Genomic DNA, 24872 nt, shown 5'->3' on the forward strand with positions numbered 1-24872 from the left:
CCTCTAGGTTTTTGGAAGAAAGTGTTGGACCTGGCTAGTCAAATCATTAATAAAGAAATACCTCTAAAACCCAAGTTATGTTTACTGAATATTTACCCATTATTTTTTGTCCTCAAAAAATGATAAATACTTACTCAATATTTGTTTTTTGGAAGCCAAAAGATGTATAGCCTGTTCATGGAAAAAAGAGAAACCTTGTAACACTTTACAATGGCTGAGAGGGATGTCCTTTTACTTTGCTTTAGAAAAGATAAGCTACACCTCAAAGAACAAGCTCGACATATTTTGGAAAATCTGGAAGGTTTTTTGTAATTTCCTTGAGAAAAAGGATATTGAAGCAGATGGTTGGAATGATGAGTCGAACTGAAGACTGATTTATCTTTTCATATTTTTATATATATTAAGTGTGTGTATGCACATGTAGTGGAACTGGTATCTTCTGACATTCTAGTTTTTTTTTTTATATTTTTCTATTATTATTAATGCTATTAATATTGTTGTTGTGCCTTCATGTTCTGTGTTGTTCATTGCTTCTAAAATATCAAAATGTGCAATAAACAGATGTTTAAAAAAAAAAAAGTGTCACTCAAGCCACACATCCACGTTGATTCAAGCTCACATACTGTGAATAACTTTATTCATAAGGACGTGACACACAACAATCAAAACATTTTAATCAGATTGCTTACAAATCATAAAATATTGCAAAACAAAAAACCTCTAATCATATGGGGTTACTTTACTGATTAATCAGCTACAATTAAAGCTGCACATTATTCATAAAACAACTTCACTCGACCCAACATGTCAGAGATCCATGCAAATCAACCCCATGTCAGGCCAACCCCGTAGTGAAGCAGGATGCTTCATAGTCATTCTTTAAAAGTATGAAAATGCCAGTAAAAGTTCAGATTTTCATCCGTGGGCTAATTAAAAGATCTCGACACAAACGATTTATACAGAGATACATGAGAGTAGCAAGAGTGACTCCATATGGTGTACTGTACATATCAGTGCCTTATATGACATGTTTCAAAAATAGTTTATCAAAAAATTCATAATTCTGATCTTTTTACACAAAACCTTTTTTTTCTAGCTTATACAAGGACACTTATGGCCATGAGACTGACAATTTTTAATCAAAGCGAAAAATACACAACAGAACTGTTTCCATTACTCATGAATCTGACAGTTTCGGATTAAAGATTCTCAAACAAAATGAAAAAAAAAATAAAAATAAAAATACAATTCCCAGAACTGAATCAGGTGACATTTACAAAAGCAGGACTACTCATGTATACTGTGCTTTTTAAGATTGCTTACAATGAAATGGGTAGCTTGTGAAAAACGACCATTATCTTTTGGTGATAAGTCAACCAACGCTTCTTTTAACTGACATGAATTTGAGCTGCTTATTGGTGCTGAGGTTAAATATTTGATTAGGAAAATCAAGGCTGAGTCATACTTGAATTTTCTTGAAGAAAAACTTCCATCATTTATAAATTTTTCTACAGTGAAACCCAGCAGTGCGTATCCAACTGCATAAATCTAAAACTAAAAAAATTAAAAATACATTTGAATAAATCTGCACTTAAACCTTTTTAAAAAGTATCACTTGTTTCGATACTGCTGCATATCTTGTCAGATAACAGGATTTACGAATCTGTGAAATGCTTCAAAACATGCCTATCACTGACACAAGGTGTCCTTTGCACACACCTCGTCTTTCCAGATAAACAGTACTTTGTAGAACATAAAAATTTACAATGTATTTACAGCAGGATATTTTCTATACATTCTAGATCAAATTATCAATAAAAAAGAAGAAAGGAGTTCATGAATAATGTGGTGCTGTTTGTCCCTGATTGTCAGTGGGAGCTTAACACCAGTTCTGAACTGGGTGGCGCTTATTAGACAGAGTTAACCACGATGGCGCCCAAGACATCACATATATATGTACACACAGAAAGCAAGCAACAGTGTGACAGATTAGACTCATCATAACTCACTAAGTTTTAACTGCACGACCAGCCATCAAAGTGAAAAAAAATTCTATTTCCTAGGATATATCCGGTGTAGCCCTCCAATTCACAGCCACTTCCACCAGTCCAGCATGTGCTGGACATTATGCAGCGTAACAGCGTGGCACGGGCTTTATGTGATGACTCCTGCAGGGGCCTTTCAGAGCCAATATTCAGAACAACCAATATGGTTTCAGAATTGCTAATAACACCTTTGATCAACAAGTTTTGACTGCAAGGCTGACAACAGTCATTGCCGGCGTTCCTGCTCTACTGCATGCCATTTAGGATTTCTTTTGTTGATATTAGTCTGGTTGTATTCCGGCCCATGTCCCTGGGAAATCACGGTTAAATTCATAGGAATCGGTCCAATTCTTTGCATCGAAGAGAAAAAAGAATTTGGATGGCTGGCCAGAATAATCAAATAGGGACTGATAGAATACTTAAATCTACCAAACAGGCAAAACTGATTAAAAAAAAAAAAAAACAAGCAAACAAAAGACAGATCTAACATGAAACTTCTACACATACTGCAGCAAAGTCACGGAAATGCAATTTCCTCCCAACGACAAAATAGATTTAAATTTAGTGATTTTCTTGTTCAAAATCTTTAAAATAATCAAACATGAAACACAGACTTTTATTCCCCACAGTTTGACATATTGCAGAGTGAATAAGTTCAAAGTTTATGTTTTTTGTTATTGTGCAACAGAAATTAATAACCTCAAAGCACAGGCTGAGTAAAAATAAGTACATTTGTCGGAATGATTAAAAAGAAGTGCTGAAATTTGAAAAAAAAAGGCACAAAAGCAAAATGAATGATACTGTAAAACTAAACTCCTCATTTCCACCTGTGCTGTATTTTCTATAATTTAGTTTCAATAAAACTATGATGTTCAATGAGTATAAGGCTGCTCCCCTAAAACCTGTATGACTTGCAAGAACTACTGCTAAGTACCCAAACTGCAAAGACAAGGGATCCATCCTTTTAAGCAACTAAGAGCAAAAACTGTAATTTCAAATTACCCAAAACCAAATCTAAAATAAAAAGGTCTTCTTTATCTGACTGTGCACTTTACATTCCCTGTAATGCAGAACGTGCAAATTGTGCAAATGCTAAGCACAATCCTGATACTACTAAAGGAAAAAAGATTGAAGCCATTATATATGTGCAGCTATTTCAGGCAAAAAAAAATAATTAAAATTAAGCAATACAAAAACTTGTTTTTAACAAAGTTTTCAATTTAACAGAGCCCAGTCTTTTTAATTACACAGCCTTTAAAGCGCAAGCGTTGCATTTGTAAAATCAGTGCCACGTGATCTTAACTAATTTATGAAAGCAACGCAGAAAATAAAATTAACAGCAATTAAAACTAACAAAATTAGACCCTGTCTGTGAACTGAGGATGAGCTGGATTGCAGACCAAGTAACTATAATTAGTCCTGTACCTTTGATTACACACATCCTGTCGAAATATTTGTGATAGCTTAAAATAAAGTGACTTTAACATAAAGTGAAGAATGATTGTGCTATGGTGTTGGGACGCTCACGTTTAAGAGCTAGAAGGAAAAAGGGGGGTTTTACTGTCAACTACAGGTTCAGTGGTTTCAACAGGTAAACAGCATGGGGAGGTAGCTGCAGTAACAACAAAAAGGCATACATATATATATAGCCGACATATTTTAAATGGTTATATTGCATTAAGCAGCAAGACTTTTTTTTTTTTCTTTTTTTTTTCTTTTTTAGAGCAAGGCAAACTGACACCAACATTAAAAATAAACTATGGCAGTAAAGGTATGAGAAATTCATGAATCTCTTGCATTACACTTTGGTCACTTAATTTTTTAGTGTACATTCCACTACAATATATATATATATATATATATTATATATATATATATATATATTCATTTTTTTTCCAAAAGGGGAGATGGTAATTATGGTGTGACTTTTAGCAAATAATATCTGTTTTATTGTTGTAAGAGAAGTTAAGAAAAACAAACAAATATTTTTTCAAACTGCTTTACGAAAGACCACATATTTGCGATGGGACTCAATTTGGCAAAACACGAGATGATGTAAAGTGCTTCTGAAGTAACTCTCCCAAACTTTCCTTTAGCCAAAGGATTCACTGGTCGAAACATCAGGGGAGGAGTTCAGTTGAGACCTGGTTTCAGTGACTCGCACTAAAGGGAAATCGGAGAAGTCTGTGCTGTGTCCTCGAACGCTAATTTGTCCATTGGCAACAGTAAACTGCGAGGAGGATCCAGATCTGGACGTCTGGAAATGAGATTTGAAGTTCTGCTCGAAAGAGCTTATCTGGAAAGTCTGCAGTATCCCTTGTGAGGAGTCAGTCTTTTTAGAGGGCGAGACCTGCTCCAGAAAGTCCTCCTCAGCTGGGGAGACAGCAGAGGGGGGGGTGGTCTCGTCACCTGAAAATGAAAACGAGTGTTGGGAGTCTCCCACCAGTAATCCAAAGTGAGGTTTCTCTAAGGTGGACCTTAGTGGAGAGCTCATCCCTGATTTGAACCTGCTGGGTGAGGGAAACTGTTTCTCTGTGGAGAACAAAGGCTGCCCGGCTAACGTGGGGTTGTCGGCGACCAAGCTGAGGCTCTGGCTGGTCAGGTAGCTGTCGTTCTGACTCGTCCTCTCCAGTGCTTGCTGGAGAAACTTGGAGTATTCTTGCAAGAGGCTGACCTTCTCCGTAGGTGGCTGGGCTTGGGTACTCGAGGCTCCGAGGCTCTCCACAGGGCTGCTGTCAGAAACTTCGGAGGAATTAATAGATATGCTTGAGGTCACCTCTGTTTCAGCCACGCTAAAAGAAATATCTGATTGCCCGTTAGATTTGTTGGAGTAGTGGTCCAACAGAGTCTGAAGAACCTCATCAGGCAAAACGTTCTTCTCCGTCTTGAGTTCAGTGTTGATTGGCTGAGGCTCCAGAATGGTGGCGGGGACAGTTTCATCAATGACAGTTGACACAACCGTTTGTGTAACAGGAGGCTGAGACGCGATGCTGCTTGTGTTCAGGCCATAATCCCGACTGCTGCTGTTGTTGGCCATCGCAGCCTGAAGGTAACGCTTCTTCTTGAGAAACTGCATGGCGTCGTCGTAGTTTGTGCTGCTGGCTGCTGGTTTTGTTGGTCCCCCTTGAAGAGTTTCAACCGATTCAAGTTCAGTGTTCCCTTCTACGTCTAGAAGACTTTGCTTTTCCACAATTTCAAAGGTGTACTGCGTCACCTTATCATTTTCCTCAAATGAGGACAAAGTGGGCAAGCAGGGTGAGGTTTGCTCACTGGGCTGTTTCAGAATCCTCTTTGGAATCTTTTTGAGAACGATTTTAGGAGGAGTAGCCTCTCCTTGTGACACTTCTCCGTCTTCATGTTGACTGGGTGTTTCTTCGGGAAGTTCTACAGAGTAGTCAGATATCACATACTCATGTTTTACCTTTGACGAAACAGCGTACAGAGATGGACTTTGAATTTTACCTTGGCTCTGCTCCTCCTTCTCCTCAGTTTCCCTGACAGCAAACGTGTGCCCGTCTGTCTGCACAGTAGTGGAAGCACCTAAACTCTTTTCTGCACATTTCTGCCGCTTTTTCTTGGGTAGTGAACACTCTTTAGGAAGAAAAGGAGACCCTAAGGGATCTGCCTCACGCAAAGGTCCAACTTCACCAGCTGTCTTGTTCGTCTTCCTCTCTCTGTTTTCATGACACATTCGTCTGTGCTTTAAAACCCGGTCTGTTCTGGAGAAATACTATGGATGAGAGAAACAACAGACATATAAATGCTTCAAAAAAAGAGGTAAATACCAATACCAAAACCAATAAAACAACAACTATATCTGGATGATCTCGGTTTTGTTTAATTTCCAGCTCCTTTTTCTAGTTTCTAGTTAAATAACTACGGATAACTACGGATAATAATTATATTATCTGTGTTTAATATTTAGGGCTATCTCAAAAGCAGTTTTGGGGGAACCGTTTTTGATTTATTCACTGATGGTGATGTTCACTCCTCTCTGTCACTTCCTGAAGTCAAAGTAAAGAAAGGTGTGTCTCCTATTGGGCGTTTAAAACATCACCTTTGCTGAGTAGCACTAGTTTGTCAACTGTAAAACCATTTTAAAGAGCACAAACTGCTGTTTTCACAAATACAGTATTTGATTTGGGGGAAATTAAAACTAATGAAACTACAGTGAATAAAAACATGGTCCACTTCTATGTCGTTGTGGTTTGTAATCTAAAGGCCAAGTTTGGGACTGAACAGTAAGTAATCACAAACAAATCAAATAATTTGTTAACTCCGTTGCGTGTTTAAACATCAGCTGGAGTGCAGGTGTCTGTTCATTTTAGTCAAAGACATTTCGGGCCAATCCCAATACACCCCCTACTTTCTACCACCAGCCCTACCTCACTACCACTACCCCTAAAAAAGAAGCAACAGATTTTAGGGCACTTGAAATCTTCCCCGGGCCCTGTCCCAATACTCCCACTACTCCTACTTTTCAGCACCACCCCTAAATTTTGCTTGCTACGTCACTGCGTGGTTTACGTTCGGGTATGTAAGCGACTGCGTAGTTACGTTTGCACATACGTCACACCATATCAGGAAGCCAAGAGCTAAAAGCTGTTTTAATTTCAGCTGTAGGGCTGTTAATATGCCACTTTATTAAGTTTTAATATTTTTTCAGGCGTAAAAGTAACCGTTAAGATCCCCAACCTGGACTCAGTTTATCCAAATAACGCCTGTTAAGAAATTTGATCCGATGTTTTCAGAGAAGAGCCGCCGGCTCGTAGCAGCAGCAGCTCCTCAGCCGGGTCAACCTGCGCCATCGTCCCGGGGATAAACCTGCAGCTCTGTGGAGAATTACCGCTGGCTGAAATAAATCATTTAAGAAAATAAATGTTGGTTTAATAGATGAAATCTAACAGTTGTAGCTACGCCTGTTAAAAAATTTGCTTCGAAAATTTCGGGATGATGATGCCTGCCGGCTCGGGAGCTGATTTATGGGTCCACGTTAAATCGACGCAGAGCCTACGGTGTAGGCTACGGCGTAGGCTACGGCGAGCGTCGCCGCGTAACCTACGCCGTAGGCTCTGCGTTGGTGTAATATATATTTCTCGCTAGAAATGTAATCAAAACGCATTTTTATGCAGAAACTAACTCAAAATATTGATTTTATTCACTAAAAAATAAGAAATGTCTGCCATGTTTTTTTTTTAATTCAGTCCGCAAATGACGACGAAAAGCATTCTGGGAAATTTTTCTGGCCCTAGGTCAGCTAGGGTGCATCTGAAAACCCTCGCTCTGTAGGGCCAGATTTATTTCCACTACCCCTAAATAAGCACACTCCCCCTAGGTGAAAAGAGGAATTGGGACACCACTACCCTCACGGGAACGCGCAAAATTTAGGGGTAGAGCTGAAAAGTTGGGGAAGTGGGTGTATTGGGACAGGGCCTTAAGACTCCAACCTGTTGTGTTTGTGTGCCTTCTCTGTAAATGAGGTCATCTAAAAACACATCAAACCTCATTTTCATTCTGTTTGTACGACTGAACATCACTACCAAGTTACAGCCATTACATAGAAAACTGAGCTGCCACTGTACACAGGCCTTGATGATACAGGAGAACATTTCAATGTTTTGACGTGAATCTTTTTGTCTTAGTTTGAATCAAATATATTCAACTGTAGCCTTGCAGATGCCCTTAAAACGCCAGATATTCAGCAGGATTGTATTGTTGCTCCAGATACGCACTAATTCATACAAGAACTACAGCACTATACCTGGTGACAGTAGTCACACTGGTATGGCTTCTCTCCACTGTGAGTCCTTTTGTGTCTCTCCATGTGATACTTCTGGATGAACCTCATCCCACATTCGTCACAGCGAAAAGGCTTCTCACCTACATAAAAATACAGAGCCAAGAGGACTCGTTCAAGACTAAAATGACAGAAGACATTCTAGTGAATACTGTTAGCAGTTATTTTTCACTCACCAGTATGGATCTTCTCATGTCTCTGGAGGAGATATTTCTGAATGAATCGCATGTCACACTGGCTGCACTGAAAGGGTTTCTCCCCTGGTTTGAAAAACATATAAACAATATAAACTTAGCACAAAAAGTGAGGAAATTTGAGTTTGGTAGATTATTTCTTTGTTTTAACAATGCTTCTTGGCAATAAATCTTATACCGCTGAAAAGCCTGTTTATTTCCCTTTTAAATGATGACACATTTGTAAGGAACATACATTTGTGAAATGAGCAGCAGAACTGAGTATCAAGGTATCAAGGTTCACTTTATTTTCATTCCAAAAGTCCAAGTACAAGTGGAACGACATTTCGTTGCCACTGGCTCAAAGCAAGCAATAAAAACAATTAAAACAGTAAAAACTCTAAACACTAAAAGATAAGGACACTAGGCTAAAAACTAAAACGCTGCATACTCAAAAGTGCATATGTATATAGAGATTAAAGAGCTTGGTGCAGTACTGTAGATTGTACATTATGGAGGGTAGACAGGGACCGGGTTCTGTTTATTTAAAAGTCTTATGGAGTCGGGGAAAAAACTGTCATGGAGTCTGGCTGTTGTATTGTTGTATGTAGGTTGCACTCATGACAAATTTAAAACTTATTTTGCCATTGACTCTTGTTTTGTGGATTGGATGATCAAAGTTTGAAGGAAAAACACCTATCAGCATTTTAACAATTTATCCACTTAACAAACGGGAGCCTCAGTAGTGTGTGAGAGAACCAAACACAGTCACAGCAGCCTGGCACCTGCTCCTCCTCATGTTGGCCACACACTGCTGTGGGATGGCATCCCACTCTTCAACCAGAATTTGTCACAAGTCAGCCAACGTGGTTGTGTTGGTCACTCCGGCATGAACAGAATGCCAAAGCTGAACCCACAAGTGTTCAATGGGGTTTCCCATTTCAAGCTCTCCACTCCCAAATTCTGGAGTAGTCTCTAATGGCGCTTTTCCACTAGTACCTACTCAGCCCGGCTCTGCTCGCCTCCACTCGGTTTGGTTCTTTCCCACCAGGGGTCTAACGTGCCGAGTAGATACTTTTTCTGTATCTATTCTGCCGAGGTTCTAAGCGGTCGTGCTGTATCTGACATCATCACACTACAGGCCACCGATTGGTTGGGGGGTTGGGAGTCAGACGTCTGAGTCAGGACGTGACATCAGCAAAAGAGCGACTCTGACGGCGGCTTCTAGTTTATTTTATTCAACAGGCAATGGCAGCGCAAAAGTCTGTTTGGTGATCCAACTCTGAGGTGCAGATGTTCATAAACCTGGTGGCTGAGGAGAGAAAAAGGGATCTAGACGGGCGATAAGGAACGACAAGATCCACCAGGAGCTCTGTCACTTCATAGCTGCTCGCACCTCCAGCTGACTTTTCAGCAGTGCAGAGACAGACAAAAACAATTAAAAAGTGTCACCGCTTGAAGCTTCTTTCACTCTCACTTTTTAACTTGTTATCAAACACAAGCCACAGACCCAGCAGCACATCTATCATCTCCTCCAGGAAATACATCTTTAGTGTTGTTGTCTTCTTCGTTTAGATCACACAATCAAATACGTCACAGCAGCTTCGCTCCAACCCGCATACTTCTGCTCCAGGTGCAGAATTGTAGTGGAGAAGAAACTTGGCCAAGTTGAGCCGAGCCGAGCTGAGCTGAGTCGGTGCTAGTGGAAAAGTGCCATAAGAAACCCCGCTCTGTGGGGGCGAGCCTGGTCATCTTGGAAGAGTTTGGTCTCAGACTGTGGAGATATGGGATTGCCACTAGTTGCAGAATCTCATCTTGATACATTTCTGCATTAAGGTTGCCTCCAATGATGAGCCTTGTTTTTCCAGTGAGGGAGATGCCTCCCCACACCATGACACTGCCTCCACCAAAAGATGTTTCTCTATCGATACAGCAATCAGCATAGCCATATCCACGTCTTCTCCACACTTTGACCCTACGATCCAACTGTTGTATGCAAAATCTAGACTCATCATGGCTGAACATGACTCTCCTCCACATGTTCAGGTTCCAGTGCACGTGTTGCTGACACCAGCACAAGAGTCAATAGCAACAGCTGTAAGATGTTTGGCACTGGCAGAGAAGATTTGGTTAATTTGTCATGGGTGCAACCCACATATTCAGCTCTGCTGCTCATCCCACAACGGCATGTTCCTCACAAATGTGTCACCATTTAAAAGGAAAATGAACAGGCTTTCCAACAGTATGAGATTTATGGCCAAGAAAGTTTAGATGACAATCTATCTTTTTAAAAGAACATAATTTTCAATATTTTCCACGATTCAATATTCATACCTGTGTGAATGAAGACATGTCTCTGTAGATGGTAGTTTGTTCTGAATGCAGCATTACAGTGAACACAAATGTGACACTTGGGGTTTTGTACACCCAAAGATCCATCATCGTTCATGCTGAGAATCTACAACAGCAAAGAGAACAAAAGGAGTACAGTAGTGTTTACTAATGTGTTTATTAATATTGTCGAGATAAAAAAAAAAAATCAATCAATCAATAAATATCCCTGCACCTTTGCTGGTGAGCGCTGCTTCCTTTTTTTCTTCTTGGGACACACCATCAAGTCCTTAATAGCTTTTTGGTCCCTCTTTCGATGGACTGCTGAGTCGGACAGCTTCAGTTCCTGTTTGATGCTCAGCTGCAAAGGCATGACAACAGATAGTCAAAGAGATTTAATATGACACATGACCTACTTTATGTGGCCCTCCGCCAGCCACCAGTTTATACACGTCTGGCAGGAGGAAACGTGCGAGGAGTGGATGATGAAACACTGAGAGCACCTCATTGCAGAGTTGACCTGGGCCTAACAGCATAGAGGGGAACCTGAGTGCCCATAATACCCAAGACCTGCTGAGGGATTACATCTGTAGCTGGCCTGGGAAACTTTGCAGATACTCTGACTGACTTACTAAATATGCATAACTACTCTGTGATATTCATATCACTTTATTCAATCCTGCAGAACAACTTCTATACTCTACACGTTAGGGATGGGCAGTATGGACTAAAAAAAATGTATCACAATAATTTCTGGAATTTATCCCGATAACGATAAAAATGACGATAAAAAAAATACCAATTCAACTCCACCTTTGTAACTATAAATCTATCACCACATTCAGTCTTTGGAGCCAAATCACTGCTCTAAAAGATACTAAATGCTACTAAACTACACCAATTAAACTGAATTGATAAAAACCAATTACATTAGTACACCTGTACTGCAAAACTGGAATGACTCAATGGGAATTTATCCTTCTTTCTTTCTTTCTTTCTTTCTTTCTTTCTTTCTTTCTTTCTTTCTTTCTTTCTTTCTTTCTTTCTTTCAGGCTCATTTCTTTCTTTCTTTTTTTCTTTCTGGCTCATTTCTTTCTTTCTTTCTTTCTTTCTTTCTTTCTTTCTTTCTTTCTTTCTTTCTTTCTTTCTTTCTTTCTTTCTTTCTTTCTATCATTTTTACAGCGAGATGACAAATTCTTACCGTGGGGAATTTTTTGGACGGTATATCGTGAACGGTAAAATATCACCCATCCCTACTACACGTTAATCAGTGTTCCCCCACACACACACACTTATTTCACTGTAGCAGATAAAATATGAACTTTAAGAATTCTCATAATGTTTCATCTTCTATTATCTTTCATAACTGCAAGAATTTAAATACTTGGGCCAGTTACCCAGATATATTAACTTATATACTAAAAATATTAATCAGTGTTTCTTCAGTGATGTCACTGTAGCAGATAAACTATGAACTTTAAGAGCTCTGATAATGTTTCATCTTCTTTTATCTTTCATAACTGCAAGGTTTTTAATACTTGGGTGGGTTACTCAGGTATATTAAACGTGGTCTAAAAATATTTAGCATCCCACACGTTCTTTTTTTTGTCACCAAAAATAGTGTGATCTCATACTGAAGTCTTTTGATCTGCACTCTTCTACTCTCTCTCTCTCACTCTGTCTGCGCCTCACAATTTAAGCTTATATTACTCTTCTCCTCTTAGTGCAGACACAGTGGATCAATACATGATGTGCACATCACGAATGCTCATTGGGTTTTACTGTACAATGGTAAATGTAGCCATTTTCAGCCTTTTTTGTCTTCTGGAGCTTTTAGAAACTTATAGAAAAAGAAAAAAGGCACAAAGAAAAAAAAAAGAACAACAAATTATTAAAGACGTATTAACTACTTTCTGTACGAGATTTGTGCTTCAGGGCAACTTAACGTGACCACAGTCTGTTCAATGGAGTGGAAGGAATAACAGCAGACGAGGATATGAATGTGGATGAGAAAGATGAAAATTAAAGCATTCTGTTTCCCTTTATAATGTAAATAACAATGTGTGAAAGTAAGAAAGCTCGCTTCTGATAAAATCTGACTCTGTAGGAATAAATGACTGTCATCAATGAAAAAGCTAAATGTAGCCTTTACATTCCAACTCCACTAATGTAACTTAATGCAGACATTATTGTTCAAGCTTACACCAGAGTAGTGCAGATAGAATTAGATTATATATATGTACATGTATTGAAATACGACCACTACTTCTCCAGACAGAACTCACTGGCATATGAAGCAAGCAGGGTAACTTATTGGTGAGTTTTAGGGGGTAATGCACTCCCACCTCGCCTCCTTCCTCCTCTTCCCCTCCTCCGTTCCTTGTCACCTCCTCCTGCATCATCAGCTGCTCTGGCGGGACCAGATCATGAGTAACCAGGGAGTTTCCAGTCAAGTCCTCGTCTTCATCCTCATCGTCGTCGTCCTCGGCCAGCAGGGGGTGGTTCGCCAGCGATCGTTCACCCAGGGTCATCACAACCAGTCCTCCGCCTCCCAGGCTGACTCTGCCTCCTCCATCTATTCCTCCACTGCTGCACTTCAGCAACATACCCTCCAGCTTGTCCTCTGCATTCATCTTGCATTGAGTACTTATTTACTCTGTGAAAACAAGGAAGTGAAGAAACAGTTGGTAAAAAAAAATTTTTTTTACTCCACTTTTACTGAAAAAATGCACTCGTTTTGTTCACGTGACCAAGGCAAATTTTAACCTTCAAGTAGCTGCTTTAAATGATCACATTTATGTCATAAAGTAGTGATTTCTCATGTGCCATGGCTACAAATGACAGCATGGAACCCAGTTTGAGCCTTAATTTGACCTTACCTATGACAGACACCTTTTCCTGTGCTCTGACACATACTTCTGTTGCAACGATGATTGGGTCACCTATCTACATCCAGTCTCAAAGTAAAGTTGTCAGCCCATCACCTAATGAAATTAATCATCCCATCATTGATTTGTGCTTGGGAAGACGCATGAATGGAGCATCGTAAAAATGAAGCATTCAACCACAAGGCAGCAATGAAAAGAACAAAATGTTCTTTTACTTAATCAAAAGCATGACAAATGTAACCCCCGTTTCTGGGATGAATAATAAATAAGCGAACGCCCTCTTGGAATCAAAGTCCCGGCTGTGTTTTAAGTCACACTTTGTAGTCTAGAGACTAAAAGGAGACAAACATTGACCTTGAGAGTAGCACCATTTTCCAAAGCATTAACAATATGTTCAAATCTGAAGAGAATTAGACAGGGACATTTTTCATTGTATCTAGCCCAAACAATGCACAACATACAGGGCTGATATCATATGTGGGGTCTAAGGTTTTAATCAAATTAATAAACCCCGTCTTCTCCACAGTATATATGGGTACCATGTCTTTGGCTACGTACAAAGCGACCACTTCGGTGATTGTTCTCCACTGTTTCCCTGTTCAGTCATATGCAGTGCCTTGTGCAAAGGATTTGGCTACAGTAAGCTGTTTTTTAGATAAGGTTTGTTGGTCGCTGTGGTTTTGTTCATATCAGAGAGACTGACATTTTTCATATTCAACTCTGTTTCAGGTGTTGGAAAAGGTTTTTGTTGCTGCTGCCTTTGATTGCGATGGGATTTAGGCAAATGTTGCAGCATGGGGTCTCTTGCTCCACGTCTGTGTCAGCAAACCCATACCAGTTCCAAACGACAGAAGATTTTATTCCTTTCTTGGGAACAAACTTCCCACTCTCACCGGTAGCCAGATTGTTGCTTGCTGTTTCTGTTTTGTGTGGGCTATGATGTTGTTGTTGTCGCTTGCCATACTGCTATGGGAAACTAACACTACGGAAGATCTTGGGAGCCAAAATTTTTTTTAACAACGCAACAAAAAAATTTGAATTTAAATTCAATCAATTTTTCGCCCACCTGTAGGTCTCAAGTGTAGCTCTGGTTGTAATCTGCAATAAAACTACACTTTTTCAGGCCTCTCTTGAAATTCCTCTGGAGAATTTGTGTAGAAAGTCTTTTTTTCAATGTGATGGCTCCACATGCTGTAATTTTTAAAAGCAGCATAATGCAGCTTTACCCATTTTTAGCATCATAGGGACATAGGATAAGTCACTTTTACAACACGGTGCAGGATTTACTTGTTTGGTCTCTTAATTGGCCACTCTCTCATTTTCCTTTCCACCATTACTTTCTTGAGTCTCTTAATCCCTTCTGCCGTGACGCCCACTGTTTTGTTGTTAAAGCGTGGCCGTGACATAGTCCTGTTTCAATTACACTTTTCCTTAAAAGAAAAGCAAAACTCGTGAATATGCGACAAAAGAGCTGCTGCGCGAGTAGTTGGTGTTTCAATAGAACTGTATTTTTCTATTTTTTGAGTGTAAGTTTCCTGGTTCTCTCTCTGTATCTCCAAAACTACGGTATCTCGCCTATGAGTCTTTTCTTCAAAACAAAGAAAAGAAGATCTCGACTTTGAGGAAGATGGACAAAAACATCTTTAGTCTTTTACTAATTACTGCAATTGCTGCTTCCACTGTTGTGAAATGGTCAACAAAGGAGCAAGGCCGCAATGATTAAGTCATGTATTAATTAGGCTAAAAAACAACTGGAAACTACATTTTGATTAATTTACACTGACCGGCTACGTCACATCAATGCTACTGGAGACGTGCAAATAACCAAAGTGTGTTCATGACCCTTTTACGATAAACTGGATGGACACATTTGAAAAACCACCTTGTGAAAGCGTTAAAAGGTTTCTGTGATATTTGGCAGTTTTTTCAAATTAGAGGCATTTTCATTGCAGGTTTTTCTCTGTGATATCTAGGTTTTGCACAAGTCTAGCGGTAGTTGAAATTCAACTAGAGACATCCAGGTGCGGGAGTCCAAAGTTACTTTGACTCATTTTTTAATCAAAGTACCTTTTTTTTTTATTTCGCTGACAGTAAGAACAGTGAAATTAAATTGAAACTGATATTCTGTTATGCAGTCATTGCAAACTGTTTGGATTTGGATAAACTAAATATTTGTCAATCTAAGCAGAGTTAAAGATGTGGTTTTGAACGCAAATTTTTTGGACTGAGAGAGAAAAGCTACTATCTTGTACCGTTAGGGTTGCCACCCGTCCCTTGAAGTACGGAATTATTCCGTAATTGGGAATTAAAAGTTGCGTTCCGTATTGAACCAATACAGACACATATTATACTCTTATTTATTTATGTCATAATATACAGGTGAAGGTCGGAAAATTTTAATATATTGCAAAACTTCATTCGTAGTAAATTCAACTTAAGGTGAAACAAATATATTATTCCCCACTACATGCAAATTGAGATATTTCAAGCCTTTATACGTTATAATTTTGGTGATTATGGCTCACAGTTTATGAAAACCTCAAATAAAAAATCTCAAAAAATTTGAATATATTATGAAATCAATAAACAATTCAATCATCAAAATTATAACAAATAAAAGCTTATCATATCTTGCTTTGCTTGTAATGAGACTATGTAATATACACGTAGCTTCACCTTTTAACTTGAATTATTGAAATAAATTAACTTTTACACCATATTCTTCACCTGTAGGCTTTATTCTACATCTGGGCTGATGTGGACATACGTAGAATAGGAGGCTATTTCAGTTGCTAGTGTGGTTGGCTGTCTGTACAGTCATGCAAGTTCAATGCTATTAAAGCACTTTAAACTTTAAATCAAAGCGTTTTGTTTTTTCATATAAAATAAATATATTTCTATGCATTTTAGAAGTTTTGGGGATGTCCCTTTTTTTGGCGCCTGCGCTGCTGAAATCGGGGTGTCCCTTATTTCTATTTCTGAAAGGTGGCAACCCTATGTACCTGCTCCTACTCCCACTACTAACCACCAATAACATGTTGCACTGTGGGTTGAACATTGCAAGCTTGTACTGGCTGTGTGGCTTTATTTTTCTAACTAAAGTGGCACTGTTTTAGTTGCCAAAAGCATCTGAGGACCACATCTTTGAACCTTTTTGATTAAATATATTATATAGTTAATTCACTGACTGTCACACACTGAAATAAATGTAATCTTAAACGTGACATGCTACATTTTTGCAGTTGTTATGATCCCACTTAAGTTTCATATCTAATGTCAACAATGTCTCTTCTCAGTTAAGCGTCACCTCTGTAACTGGGTCACTGTCATCTAGCAATCAAATACACCCTATAAAGTGATGGAAAGTGAAACAACTTGTAAAAATTAGGACGGAAATGACATCTAATTGAAAGGCATGGAGTAATAAAGTTCCAAGTGTGTTTTATTTCCTTTTAATAGCTTTAAAAAGGAGGGTTAATCACGGCTCTATGTTAATATTAGGATTTCTACGAGTAACAGAAGAATTAAGCTACACTTTAAAAAAGAAAACATTATCCTTACGATGTTACACAACAAGCCCTCATGTAAAGAGTAATAAGGTTAAAGGCTCGATCCCTCCACGACTACCAGCTACCGTAGCACTTGTGGACACTTTAATGCTGCCAGGTTTGAACATTAAACACAGACTGACCCAGTAAAACAGACACACGGGTAAATATCTGCGTTAAACCCCGCACCCGCCCATACTAGAGGTAAACAGACTCACTGTGTCACTAAGGTTTAGGTTTGAGACTCTGCTAAGCAGCTAGCCAGCCGCGCTGGTCAAACCTGCTGCTGGTTATTTACAACAGCTGCTGCGGACAGGGCCGGAAGTGTCGTCAAAATAAAAGCTTAGTGTACATTAAAAGACAAATAATACTTTGACTATCAATATACTCAATTTTTGTTGAGGGCGTAAAAAATAAGTAAATTGAGGCCAATTTATATCTACAATTATTAAAAATCTAGGGTGTGTGTTTAGATATCATCATTGTTTTCAAGCAGTTTCCTTAGCATCTTTTCACTTTCTGTTTTCAGAGTTATCATTATTATCATATTATTGCTATTATTATTATTACTATTACTATTATCATCATCATCATTATTGTTATTATTATTATCATCATTATTATTATTATTATTATTTTGTGTAGACTTATGATACTTAATTTGTTTTTTTGTATACTATATTCAGTTAAAAGGTGGGCAAGATAAGCTTTATGCTTCAAGCCCAGACCTTTTCGGTCAAATAATCACAATGTTGACCAGGGAAAAACCTGTGTTATCTTGTTTGTTGATTTTTGTTTGTGATTGACCGAAATAAATATTAACTAACTAACTAACTAAATTGTTGCGCAATATGGTGATTTAATTTGTTTCTTTTTGGTTGTTTTGGATCCCTCTATGGAACTCACATTATTGTTGCTCTGATGAATTCTCCTCACTCATAGTCTCAGAGTAATCAATCACTGTGCAATAATAATAATAATAATAATAATAATAATAATAATAATTATTATTATTATTATTATTATTATAATAATTGGCCTCCGGCAGGAGGGACCCCCCTTATGATCCAGGTCCTGATCAAGGTTTGTTCCCTCCTAAAGGGGAGTTTTTCCTTGCCACTGTTTGGCTTAAGGTTTTTCTCCCACTAGGGTAGTTTTTACCTGCCATTGTTTATGTAATAATTGCTCGGGGGTCATGTTCTGGGTCTCTGGAAAGCGCCTAGAGACAACTTCTGTTGTAATAGACGCTAAATAATAAATAAAATTGAACTGAATTGAAAAAATAATAATAATGATAATGATAATAAGCTCAATCATATGCTGTAACAATGCACCTTTCAATAACCTTGTCTACCTCATGCTGCTGCACCTTTCACTTAAAAAAAATTGTATATAAGTTAATAAGAGCTGTCATTTGTCTATTTACTGTACAGTGAGCGAAATAATCAAAGTCAAATTCCCTGATTTTTGTGACGTGACTTGGCCAATAAAACTGATTCTGCTTCTGATTATGTTTACTTTAATAAGAGCAGGGAACTAATTAGCCTAGGAGTAAAATACATCAAAAGGGAGTTTGAATGACTTTGGCGACTTTTTAAACAGAATAACTGGTGTTTATGAGTGTGCATGTAGCTGAAATCATTGTGGTATATGGATGTTCAAAGTCAAAGAAAAGACTCATAGGCGAGATAGTTATGGAGATACAGAGACAGAACCAGTTGGTGCTTAATATGGCAATTTAGTTTTTTTCTTTTTGGTTGTTTTGGATCCCTCTCTGGAACTCACATTATGTTTACTTTAATAAGAGCAGTCATGTTTGACCGGACTTGGGACAATAAACCTGCTTCTGATTTTACCTAGCTTATTCTATTTGTCTCATCACTTTTTTAGTCTCTCTCGGTGCAAAATAACAGTAATTCCCCCCTTTTCTTTTTTTTTTTTACAATCTTCCGTACAAAGTACTGCTTCTTACCTGTATGTCATTCAATGTTATATGAATTTAAAAAAAGGTCTCCAATGTAAACAAGTGTAATGCTTTCTTGGAATAATGCCTTTTAGTTGACTTTGTATCAGCGAATCTGTACTGTAATGAAACTGTACCTGATCCTATGCAATTCTTCTAATAAATTCTTCAATCAATCAATCAAAGGTTAAAACAATATGTCTAGTGCCTTTTAATTTGAAAGAACACACACCGGAAGTCATATTTTCCCTGACGTAACTTGATGAACTCGGCCTGTCTGCAGCTAGTTAGCTCCCCGCTAGCAAGTTGACTGCAAATGTCGGCCAATTTTGTATCATGCATTTGCCACTTGACAGCTTATCTTCCTAGCAATTGCGTTCTGTTTCATGACGTGTTGTTCTAACACATCGCACCTTACACTACATGACACAGAATGTAAGAAAACTTTGGTTTTGTCGGTTTCCCCAAACTTGTGAGCAGGGCTAGTGAATACAGCAGCAGCATCTCGAGCTTCCTCAGCTCCTGTCCTCATTTATGGACGCAATTATATCACCTGCGAACGTTCACTAACTTCCTCCCCTCAATGACAATCGATCGGCAATTAATAACCACGTGTGCAATAAATCAGACTCTAAACCTCTACTGTGTCTTCTTACCTGTGCGTTTTAGGCCCTTTTGGCTGTCATGATTGTAATGCAAGACTCCAGTGCAGCGACGGTGGACAGAATAATCAAACACACCGTCAGCTTCAGGAGGATGGATCTGCCGCCATCTAGTGGTGGACGCTGGTACACATGACCGGTGCGCTGATCGATACTATAGAATAGAATAGAATAGAATAGAATAGAATAGAATAGAATAGAAATAAAATACAACATAACAGAATAGAATAGAACATAACAGAATAGAATAGAATAAAATAGAATAGAATAGCAATACAATACAATACAACATAACAGAATAGAATAGAACATAACAGAATAGAATAGAATAGAATAGAACATAACAGAACAGAATAGAACATAATAGAATAGAATAGAACATAACAGAATAGAATAGAATAGAATAGCAATACAATACAACATAACAGAATAGAATAGAACATAACAGAATAGAATAGAATAGAATAGAATAGAACATAACAGAACAGAATAGAACATAACAGAATAGAACCGAACATAACAGATTAGAATAGAACATAACAGAATAGAATAGAACATAACAGAATAGAATAGAACATAACAGAATAGAACAGAACAGAACAGATTAGAATAGAACATAATAGAATAGAATAGAACATAACAGAATAAAATAGAACAGAACAGAATAGAATAGAACAGCACAGAATAGAATAGAACAGAATAGAATAGAATAGAATATAACAGAATAGAATAGAATAGAATAGAATAGAATACAATAGAATAGAATACAATACAATAGAATATAACACAATAGAATAGAACATAACAATATAATAGAACATAACAGAATAGAATCGAATAGAATAGAATAAAATACAATAGAATATAATTGAACAGAATAGAATAGAACATAACAGAATAGAATAGAATAGAATAGAATAGAATAGAATAGAATAGAATAGAATAGAAATAAGCTTTATTGGCCCAAGTATGTAGTTAGTAGTTACAAACAGTAATAGACAAATGGCTCTTATTAACATATATACAATTTAAAAGTGAAAGGTGCAGCAGTATGAGGTAGTCATGGTTATTGAAAGTTGCATTGTTACAACATAAGATTGTGGTTATTATTATTATTATTATTATTATTGCATAGTGATTGATTACTCTGTGATGAGTGATGAGAGTTCATCAGAGCAACAGCTTGGGGGAAGAAACTGTCTCTGTGTCTGGAGGTTTTGGCGTACAGTTCTCTGTAGCGCCGTCCAGAGGGCAGGAGTTCAACTATAGCAACTATATAGCTCTAAAAAGTGTAACAGAGAGGAGCATTTTTTGTTTGTTTTGTTTTTGGGAGACTTATTGATTAGATTTTATCTAAATTTTGTTCAAAATACAAAACAAAAATTGTAAAATTATTTATTATCATCTAAAAAGATCCAGAAAGTTATATGAACTACATAGATGTCTTAATGACATAAAAACCTTGATGATTAATTCCCTACTTCTAAACTCTGAGACCTGAACACCTCAGAAATAGACTGTCTCGTCATTTAGTAATTAGATGGTGTATTTGGTAACTGTGTTATTGGGAGGAGCCTTTGAAATATTTTAACCAGGGTTTGCTCTCTAAAGCAGCACAAAATACTTTTTCTTTGAAGTAGAAATATTACTTTCAATTACATTTGAAGGAATATTTGCCTAGGAATGGCTGTCTAGCTGTTGTAAAAACAGCCTATAGGGTTGATAGTTTTAAATTCCAAGTATTTAAGTGTGTGTCCTGTTAGTGGCTAATATATTAACCACAAATGTTTGTACTGACAAAAACATAAAAAATGAGAGTGTGATGGAATAAGAGACCAAAGAAGAGGACTGTATTGTTAAAGTGACTTGACCTCCTTGGCTATGGAGGGACACACTCATCTAAAACTGACAACATTTCCCTCGTGCCACTTCAAATAATGCATAAAACAAGTCTAGAATTGCTTTATTTCACCTTTGTGACATTGTAAATACAGCAATGCAGAAAATCTAGTTCATGCATGTGTTACTTTAAGACTGGACTACTGCAACGTAGGAATAGGATGGACTAAAATGACTGAGACTGGGACTGCAGCTGAACCAAAATACTGCTGTAAGGGTTCTGATTAGGATTGCAGGAGCAGCCTTATTTCTCCAATCTTCTCTTCGTGGGCTTATTTAAATCCAGGATATAATTTTAAATTCTCCATCCTACATATAAAGCCCATATAGGCCTTGCTACTCAAGAACTCATAATTCCCTGTGACAGAGCACTTCGCTCCCAGTCTGCAGGGGAACCCGTGGTCTATTCCAAATGTAAAATGGGAGGCAGAGCCTTCAGATCCTCTATAGTGGAACCAAGTCCCAGTTTGTGTTCAGGACACAGACACCCTCTCTTCCTTCAAGGTTACTCTTAACTTTTTCAGTAAAGCTTTGGTAGGACTGGCTCCCTTTAGTTGTGCTGCCAAATCCGAGGCCATGGTTCTCCACCAGAAAAGGGTGGCGTGCCCTCTTCGGGTATAGGTGGACAGGTCCTGCCTCAAGTGGAGGAGTTTAAATATCTCAAAGGTTTTGTTCACGAGTGAGGGAAAGGTGGAGCGTGAGATTGACACACGGATTGGTGCAGCGTCTGCAGTTACAAAGCAAAATCACCAGTTAAATTAGACAGCCTCTACTTGTTCCCACTCTTTTTCATTTAATTTTTCATAACACAGTAGTGTAAAAGTAAAACTTTCAGAGTAAAATTCATTCATTTATCATTCATTTACCATGGTAAATTTAACACTGCAGGTGTTAGAACACATGTCATAAAATATAAACTTAAACTTAAGGAATACTACTCTTTTTTTGTTTATTTGACTTGTATGTCTTGTCGGCAAAGATCCCTGGACTAGTCTGTGTTTGTTGGTCTCTCTCCTGTCCTCTCAGACCCCCAATCGGTGGAGGCAAATGTCTGCCCTCCCTAAATGTGAGTTAATCAGGTAGTTTTCATTTCCTCAGTCACCTTCTGCTTGGCAAGTTTTTTTTTTTTGCTTAATTACATTAAATTAATTTTGAATTTGGACTCCACTTAGTTGGACTATAAGTGAATTATAATGAATTAGACTGAAATTGAGTATAATTGGACTGAATTAGGCTGTATTTAAATGGTCTGGATTGATCTTGTTTCTTTGTGAAAGGCCTTGAAATTACGTTTGTTATAACTTAAAAAAAATTCACCTGTTTTGGATGCAATATTAAATCATCTTTAGTGTTCCGTGGAATCTTAGACCATTGTCACTGAGAATGTACATTGGCCTTATCTGCGAACACATAACGTCACGCAGGAGGCGCATGAAAGCCTGGATACCGTAACAAGAAATTGGCCGATTCGTTTTAACACGTTCAAACAGTCTACACCAGACTATTAATCATGCGGCTGAAAGCTTTGCCGAAAAGAAAAAAGGCAGGGAGTCGAGATAAGATGATAGTCTGTCATGCTGCCATCACACACGCACACGCACGCAAGCGCGCCGCCTGGAAGAGAATACTAATCAACCTGTTTGCAGTCAAGTGCGGCAGCTTGGTGCGCAACTTTGGACTTTTCCACTCAGACTTGACACGTTTCCACCAAAGCTCTCATTCATTCCTTCCTTCCATCTCGTGTCGACGCCGCAGCCACAACAGCCTGACTGAAGGTGAATCATCTTCTCATCTGCGACAGGTTTGTGGTGGGGGGGACGTGGATCCAGGGAGGGGGGGGCAGCCCTCCATCCAGCCCGCCGCCTCCGAGCCGAGGGAAGCCCCCACACACACACGCACACACGCGTTGCGCGCCTTCCATCACTCTGCCGGGGCTCTCCAATGTGTGTGTCCGTGCGCGAGAAAGCCCCCGGCTCCGTCCTCAACAGTTGCCACACCGGAGCGGAGAGGAGCGCAGGAGAGCGGAGAGCAGCGGGCTGAGGACGGACTGAGGACGGACTGAGGGACGCACGGACGGACTGAGGGACGCACGGACGCGGAGCTCCGGCCCGGCTCTGCTCCTGACATGCAGTCGCTCATCTCTCCGGTGACCAAGGCCATCCTCGTCGCGCTCTTCATCTTCGCCATCCTCCTCATCCTCTACGTGATCCTGTGGTACATTTGCAGAGACGTGGACTGCGACCACGGCATCTGAGGGTTTCGTGGAAAAAGCAGGGGTGGGTGTTTTGGATCCCACAGCGGGGCGCACGGAGGAGCCCGCACTGGCCCCGGGTCAACCTGTAAGTCCTGTCATCTTTATTCCCGTCTTGTGTCATGTTATCTTTTTAAATTCAGCGCGCGTGTGCGTGGGCGCATTGTTGTTTGCAGCGTGAAACGCGCCTCGACCGGTCTCCGACTTGACCCCGACCGGCATCCCGCACCTGAACCTGCGGATCACTCTCCGTCCAACTTGACGGGGATCATCCATCACGCGCGTGCAGGCGCGTCGCTGCACACCGGCTGCTATTAATTAAGGCGACTAATTAATACATTCTTCTATTAGAGGCGATGTAATGTTCTTTTTTGTTCCTTCCTAACTCCCCACAGTTAATTCAGGAGGACATGCAAAGTCCGAACGGAAAAGCTCAGTTTTGGACTCCCACATTCCGCAGAAATGTGGTCCGGGGGTTCAGCCTCCGCCAAAGTGGAGTCAAACGGCGTGCGCGTGGGTCATGAGTCAGTGACATTGCGGTAAACGGCGTGGAAGCCCCCTAAAGGTCAAGAACATCATTGTTTACCTAATGCTGCCAGCACTATTAACCCCACTAACCACACACACACACACACACACACACACACACACACACACACACACACACACACACACACACACACACACACACACACACACACACACGCGTCTCTCCTCCCTCCACGTATCCGCCGCATTCGTTCGCGTCCACTTCATCTTGGTCTCCGAGGATGCTTCATGCTGGCGTTTTCTCGCGTCCAGCCAGATAACAGGATTATCTCCATCGGTTCCCATTCGTCTTATTCCTCAATCTGTCTTGTGCCTTGTTTATTTATTTATTTTTTAAATCTATTTTAGCGCACTTATCGCCAACTCTCTAATAGCTTTTACGCATAGCGCATATGTATTCCCCCTGACACCGGCGCGCTTGTTTCTTCGTTCAATGTTCAGTCTCATTGTGTAGAAAATGTTGCTCCCTGAGCTTCACTTTTACACACTCACACACACACATACACACACAAACACATCGGCACACGAACCCAAACTAACGCACTGCAGTTTGCCACGCTTAACAAGGGACTCCTCGATATTGCAGGCACGTGTACACAGAGTGCCATAAGATACACGTTGTCACATGCCTCATAAAGCTCCCCATATGGTTCATATCAATGCATGGGCGCAGTCTCCTGTATCTGGATCCAAACTGTTTTCCTCTGCAGTCCCAAAGCAGCAATATTAAGATTTATGATTATTTCTTTTGACCCGTTTTGAAGTG

At 39.3% G+C, this 24872-nt stretch overlaps 2 protein-coding genes across 7 annotated transcripts in view; one reads left to right on the top strand and one right to left on the bottom strand.

Annotated features, from left to right (window-relative positions):
- Positions 1 to 603: 603 nt before the first annotated feature.
- znf148 (zinc finger protein 148) lies at positions 604 to 19463 on the bottom strand. 6 transcript variants are annotated; one of them, XM_061723768.1, is made up of 9 exons: positions 17001 to 17066; positions 13226 to 13330; positions 12632 to 13002; positions 10582 to 10707; positions 10350 to 10473; positions 8019 to 8102; positions 7807 to 7925; positions 5508 to 5775; positions 604 to 5429 (listed from the first exon to the last, which is right to left on the bottom strand). In XM_061723768.1, the coding sequence occupies exons 3-9, from the start codon at positions 12977 to 12979 to the stop codon at positions 4138 to 4140; spliced, it is 2361 nt and encodes a 786-aa protein (XP_061579752.1). In that variant the 5' UTR covers positions 12980 to 13002; positions 13226 to 13330; positions 17001 to 17066; the 3' UTR covers positions 604 to 4137. The 6 variants fall into 6 exon arrangements, with proteins under 6 accessions (XP_061579752.1, XP_061579751.1, XP_061579746.1 ...); XM_061723767.1 differs by having other exon boundaries at positions 604 to 5775; positions 12692 to 13002; XM_061723762.1 differs by having other exon boundaries at positions 604 to 5775.
- A 3478-nt stretch (positions 19464 to 22941) lies between these two features.
- Positions 22942 to 24872, top strand: part of LOC133446048 (dehydrogenase/reductase SDR family member on chromosome X-like) — a 67539-nt gene continuing 65608 nt past the window's right edge. The window contains exon 1 of the mRNA XM_061723771.1: positions 22942 to 23645. The gene's annotated coding sequence lies outside the window, so the exon portion shown is untranslated. The remainder of the gene's footprint in view (positions 23646 to 24872) is intronic.

Source organism: Cololabis saira, chromosome 6 (genome assembly GCF_033807715.1).
Source record: "Cololabis saira isolate AMF1-May2022 chromosome 6, fColSai1.1, whole genome shotgun sequence".
NCBI classification, from domain to species: Eukaryota; Metazoa; Chordata; class Actinopteri; order Beloniformes; family Belonidae; genus Cololabis; species Cololabis saira.